General features: G+C 44.6%; 2 protein-coding genes across 2 annotated transcripts in view; one reads left to right on the top strand and one right to left on the bottom strand.

Annotated features, from left to right (window-relative positions):
• The window catches only part of LOC108798817, a 16,668-nt gene that overhangs the window by 713 nt on the left and 9,612 nt on the right, over window positions 1-6,343 (top strand). Inside the window, exon 2 of the mRNA XM_018570614.1 lies at window positions 428-870. Within this exon, the coding sequence (XP_018426116.1) occupies window positions 428-870 (443 nt within the window). The remainder of the gene's footprint in view (window positions 1-427; window positions 871-6,343) is intronic.
• On the bottom strand, window positions 2,070-2,800 carry LOC108798825 (histone H1B-like). Its single transcript, XM_018570624.1, has 2 exons — window positions 2,369-2,800; window positions 2,070-2,297 (listed from the first exon to the last, which is right to left on the bottom strand). The coding sequence occupies exons 1-2, from the start codon at window positions 2,798-2,800 to the stop codon at window positions 2,070-2,072; spliced, it is 660 nt and encodes a 219-aa protein (XP_018426126.1).

The raw sequence follows: 6,343 nt of genomic DNA, 5'->3' as shown, positions 1-6,343 counted from the left end.
ATTTTTTTTTTAATTGACATGAACATTTGTATTTGGTGCAAAATGACATTCCCTATGAGCTTTCAAAGTAGCAAAACATTTCGAAAAGTGTCCACAATTTGTGCCACCGCTGCAACGGAACTGTTCTAAACATTAGAATCCGGGAACAATCCTCCAAGTGTGAGGAGTCCATTAGAAGTGTAACCAGCGCCAGAAGTAGATGATTTAGACGGATGTTTTGTAAAATGTTACAATGAACCGCAAAATGAAATCTAAAAGACTAATAAACGAATCTTCCCATCTACTAATCGTACTGATATCTTCTCATGTATGTAGTAGGGAAAGCTCGGAGCATTGGTTCACGTGGAAGGGACAAAAAGGCGGGTTGCTCAACGGGCAGATTTAGGCGGGGATTTTGTAAAATGCTATCTCATTCAATCATAAAAAGGGGAGGGCGTTCACTGTCCAATCAGAGAACTGGCATGTGTATATATGGCGCGGCAGTGTTTTACATTTGTTCCATTGAAGCGTCCAGAAGAGATGGCGAGAACCAAGCAGACAGCTCGTAAGTCCACCGGCGGGAAAGCTCCCCGCAAGCAGCTGGCCACCAAAGCCGCCCGCAAGAGCGCCCCGGCCACCGGCGGAGTCAAGAAGCCTCACCGCTACAGGCCCGGCACTGTGGCCCTCCGAGAGATCCGACGTTACCAGAAATCCACCGAGCTGCTCATCCGAAAGCTGCCCTTCCAGCGCCTTGTCCGCGAGATCGCCCAGGACTTCAAGACCGACCTGCGCTTCCAGAGCTCGGCTGTCATGGCTCTGCAGGAGGCCAGCGAGGCTTATCTCGTAGGACTCTTCGAGGACACAAACCTCTGTGCCATCCATGCCAAGAGGGTCACCATCATGCCCAAAGACATCCAGCTGGCCCGCAGGATCCGAGGAGAGAGGGCATAAGAGACCCATAATCCTCCATTACACAACCCAAAGGCTCTTTTAAGAGCCACCACATTCTCTTAGAGGGCTGTATATACTGTAGTGGAGTTTATCATATCTGGAGCAGTTGCACATGGCAAATAATCGGCATCTGTCTTCAGCTTCTCTGGTGAGATTTGACTAAGAAGCCGATTGGCTGCAGTGCCAGTCGGCTCCAAGTGATACTTCCCCCTTATGTTTATCAATGAATATTGCGGCAATTATGACATCAAAATATAAAATGCAGCTTACATTGTAAAGAGGTTAATGACATTGGGAGAGCAGTTCCTATCTATTAGAAGGACGGAAAGATTCCCACCTGTTATATGTCACAGTATATATATATATATATATATACACACTATTTTTTTTTCCTTTAGTAAGGTACATAGATCGACTTTGTTACAGTTCTTGTTCTATAGAGAGTCTCTAATTTTGTCTTATTCTAAATGTGTTAATGATCAGCACACACCGGGTTAACCTTGGTCTGAGGATCTCGCATTGTATCTGCTGATCCCATATGTGAGCTCACTGATCTCCAGTACTACTGCACCCGAACAATAGGTCAAAGATCTGCCGGGTCTAGACAGAGATTAGAGGACGATCTGACATTGTATGCAATCTACAGTGGATCCTTTATTCCGGAATTCCCATCTCGGAAAACAGTTATATCATCCTGTAGACTCATCACTGTCACCGATTTGGAGCCTTATAATAACGGGAGGTAAGCTAGGAAAATGGGTGGAACTTCGGCGAGTTATTTATAATTTCCCGCTCAACCAATACGTGATTTATCTCCATACTATGGTACAATGAGATTCAGAGGAGCTCCCTTTATTCCCCTCTTAATGTGTCATCTGAAGGCTGATAAACTATTTCCCTCTTAGGAGGGTCGCGTTATATAATGCAACTCTATACCGAGACTCTCATTATGAATATCACCGAATGATTCCATATTACTAGTAATACAGAATCTGAGAATACCCTATGACCTCATCTAGATTCTGTACGGTGTATACACGTCCCCCTGGTCGGTGTATGTATGTGGAGCTCTTTTGAGAAAAGGTGGGTGGCTCTGAAAAGAGCCTTTGGGTATTGTTGATGAATGGAGAAGCTCCGTCTTATCTCTTCTTGGGAGCCGCCCTCTTAGGCTTGGCTGCCTTCTTAGCCGGACTCTTGGCTGTCTTGGGCTTCGGCGCCTTCTTAGCCGGACTCTTGGCTATCTTGGGCTTCGGCGCCTTCTTAGCCGGACCCTTGGCTACTTTTTTGGAAGCAGCCGGTTTCTTGGGGCTCTTGGCTTTGATTGGAGCTTTCTTAGGTGCCGGCTTCTTCTTGGGGGACTTTGCAGTCTTCTTGGCGGCAGCTGCATGGCTTTGATTGGGGCTTTCTTAGGTGCCGGCTTCTTCTTGGGGGACTTTGCGGTCTTCTTGGCGGCTGCTGGTTTCCTGGGCTTGGCGGCAGCCGATGGCTTCTTCACCTTTTTGGCCACAGCCTTGTCTTTGCTCTCCTGCTTCTTGTTGATCTTGAAGGATCCGGAGGCTCCGCTGCCTTTGACTTGCTGTAAGCTCCCCTTAGTGACCAAAGCCTTGAGGGCGCTCTTCAGTCGGCTTTTGTTCTTGTCCACATCGTATCCTGCGGCGGCCAGAGACTTCTTGAGGGCGGACAGGGAGACACCGCTGCGCTCTTTGGAAGCGGCCACGGCTTTTAGGATGAGCTCGGACGCGCTGGGTCCGGCCGGCTGCTTGCTGACTTTCTTGGCTCCTCCGGCTTCTGCCCCCTTCTTACTCGGCTTCTTCTCGGCGGCGGGCTCCGCTAGAGGAGCGGCGGCCGGGGCGATCTCAGTCTCGATCATGATGCTATAACGAGTCTTAGAAAACGATAAATGTTACGCTCGTAGCACTCTGGCTTTATATAGTGACGTTCTGCGCTGCTATTGGTTGGTACGGAGCTCGCAGCTTGTCCAGCTATTGGTCCCTCATCAGACACGCCCACTGACTGACACGCTGCAGTTGGGGAATCTTCTCTCTCATGTTGTGTTTCCCTCATACAGAGAAAAACGATTTTTATATGAAATAGAACGATGTCCGATCTTTTTTGGGGACCCGATCTGATCGCTGGACTGTCACTTATCGGGGTGTCACTTACAGCTGTCAGGAGCTGCTGAGGAGGCTGAACACAGAGGCGGCAAAGCCAAGCATCCTCCTGAGTGGGGGTCACATTCTTCCTTCTACCTTGTTTTAGAGACGAATAATAAACATGAAATCATCTTGTCACATCTCCCACTAGAATGATCTTCACATTAGTTGAGTGAAGAGTGATCATCAGGAAACATTTCCCTATAATACACAACTCTAGCCATCTATAGGTGAGGAGAAGGAGCCTGGAACAAAAACATCAGGCGGTGACATGATGAGAGCCTTGTGTTATGTGATGGGGAGATATCATTCTAGATACAATGTGTCTGCTGAGTATAAAATGTCATGTTTAGTGTCCTATGTATCATTATCTGACCCCCCTGATCAATATATTGTCATCTGAAAATGTTGGATAAGATTATTCTCATATATTGCTGTATAGATATGAAGTGTCCTTGTATAGAGCAAATACATAATTTTGCAAAAGACTTAATCCCTCATAATTGTATCTCTCATGGTTTAAAGAATCCTGATACATGTTTAACAACTCACAACTGTTCAGTAGATTGCACTATGGTCTATGGGGGGTGAAACCTGATACAGAAGTTACAGGGCTAATAAGGGGCAGGTTTCTGTCTAGGCCACAAAAGCCATGACATAGAGTGCAGTGGCGGACAGGGGAGGCACACAACCTTCCAGGAGATCGTGGCTACTCATATTTATAAGTTTACAGAACCTATCTGCCCCCTCCCTTCTGCACACTTGTATCTACATGCCCAGCTCCTTAACCAACCAGCCAACACATCTCCAGCTTCCTCTGTGACCCTGTTTGGGTAGCAACACTGCGGACACGTTTTCTTATGTTATCTATTCATGTATGTTTTCCGAAATGAGCAGAATATAACAAGGTATTAACATTTGATGAGTAGAAAAAAAAAGGGGGGCAGGAATATTACCCAGTATCCCTTGGGTATTAGGAAGGATTTGTTTTCCATCCGTGGGGCAATTTGAACCATGCTTTTTATTTAAGTGTGTGTGTGTGGGCGTATATATAAATATATGTGTGTCTTTATTTAGGCCTTTCTCTGGATCAGATGTGGGCATATAAGGCATAGGGTATATACATATATGTATATAGGAGGGAAAATACAAAAGTAAAGGCAAATTATAAATGATCCGGTAACCATAACGGAGAGAAGCTTGCACAATGCAGTATAGTTACATGTTGGATAGTTCAGCAATGCACAGTACAGACAGGGTTTGGACTTTAGTTGAGTGGTAGTCAATTCCCTGATTATATGAGACAATTAAGATCCTTGCAATAATTGTGTTGTCTTTATGTGCTGCTTTGCTTTTGGTATATATTCACATGCATGCATATCTACGCACATTTTTGGTCATAAAGATTATGTTTCATATTATATATATATATAATGCCTAAGGCCTAGTACAGCTTGATAAAAACAGATCACACAATGGTAAAATTACCTGCAGAAAAATAAAGCCTTTTTTAAGCTACAGCAAGTCATGTAAAAGTGGATTGGGTGCTGCTTCTGTCTATAAGCCAAGCTATATGTGCAAGAAAAAAAACAATTCCGCTTCTACTTTTACCTACTTTTTCTTTTCTTAGTTTTCTCCTCCAACTATTTTCCTGTATTTCTTTCTTTTTGAAGTTTCTTGACCCCTAGTTGAGTGTGGGTTGAGGGTGTAGTGCTCAATAAACTCACTCAAATCCTATTTATTTTTTTAATTACTTTGCTTCGCTGTCCACCCAAAACTGACCACACCTTAAGTTGGCCTTTGGAAATCTCCAAATGTAAAAATAATTGGCATTCTCAATCACTTCTTGTGCTGTCGGCAGAGGCTGACCTAAGAAACAAAAGGCCCTGGTGCAACTATATATATTTCTAAAACTGGAGCAGACAGAATCTGCAGTAGCTGTGCATAGTAACCGTTCTGCTTCTATTTTCAGCTTCATTAGTTAAGCTTTGAAAATTAAATCTAGCAGCTGATTTGTTGCCATGTGCTGCAGCTCCAGATTCTGTGTGCTACAGTCTTCGTATATACCCATCACTGCCTCCCAGATCCAACTAAAGCTGGAGGAGTCAGAACAAAAACACTGACAAATGTCAGAATCTTTGCATTAGAGGTGTGCTAGAATCAGGGAGTGAAGCAGAGTTTAGGCTCCATCTTGTGGTTTTACTTACATTGGCCACCCCAAATGTTCCTGACATTGACTGGTTTCTTGACCATGCACATCACTCACTGGAGCCAAACATTTAGCTGGTGCACATGTAAGAAATATTGTAGTTTACTTCCATTGCTATGACAGTAAGGAAGCCCTCATCTCTACCACCCATATCAAGTTTACCATGGATGATCGAGTTGAGAAAAAACAAAATTTTAACAGTCCCTCTCCAACTACTCTTAGTAAGTGCAGGTTGATTAAACCTATCACCCCGAGCCATGCCCCCCCGCCCACATTAGTGCTTGCATTCCAGTCCAGTGCGATCTGGCGAGGGGCCTGGCTGCGGTGCAATTGACTTCAATGCACCACCACGCCCCCTCCCGCCCTGAATGCAGGTGTTTTTTCATTGGTAGATCTCATTGAGCTCGTCATTTGAAAAGTAGATCTCCAGACAAAAAATGGTGGGCGCCCCTGGCTTACAACAATCCTCCAACTGTAGTCACAGGTTTTAAAAGAAATAATAATCTCCGGTCACTCTGCACTGCTCAGGGAGAGGTACCACTATAAATATTAATGAATACATGTGCATGAGGGATGCAAAGCATTGTGGGAAAAGGAGTTTTTTTTTTCCACTCCCTACATTGTAGTTTCCACTGTACACAACAGTCTGGCAGCCATTTAAAAAAAATCAACCTGTGGAGCCTGGGAGGACAACTTACAAAACGTAAGTTGTTGTGTTTAGATCCAGGATCTGCATATGCTGGCATCATCTACACACTGTGTACATTGCTGACATATGTTTTTTAAAAAATACCCCCGCAAAGGTGGAAATGTCCTTTAACTCGGCACCTGGCTAAATCACCAAACCTATCTCAATTTATCACCCAAACCGCCCACTGTGCCCCTCCCAAGACCTCCTCCCATGCTAGTTACCAGGATTTCTTCTCCCATTGTTTGGGATCCCCACATGTCCCCCTTTTTATGTGTCTTTATTTTACTAACTCTCATAAATTGTAAGGAACATGTTGGGGTGCTAAAAGCCCCCCCTTCCCCCCTCAACAAAAGTCAAGAA

This window comes from Nanorana parkeri, unplaced genomic scaffold (assembly GCF_000935625.1).
Source record: "Nanorana parkeri isolate BGI_ZX_2015 unplaced genomic scaffold, ASM93562v1 scaffold1563, whole genome shotgun sequence".
NCBI lineage: Eukaryota > Metazoa > Chordata > Amphibia > Anura > Dicroglossidae > Nanorana > Nanorana parkeri.
The sequence above is the reverse complement of the archived record's forward strand: the minus strand, read 5'-3'. Positions and strand labels throughout refer to the sequence as shown.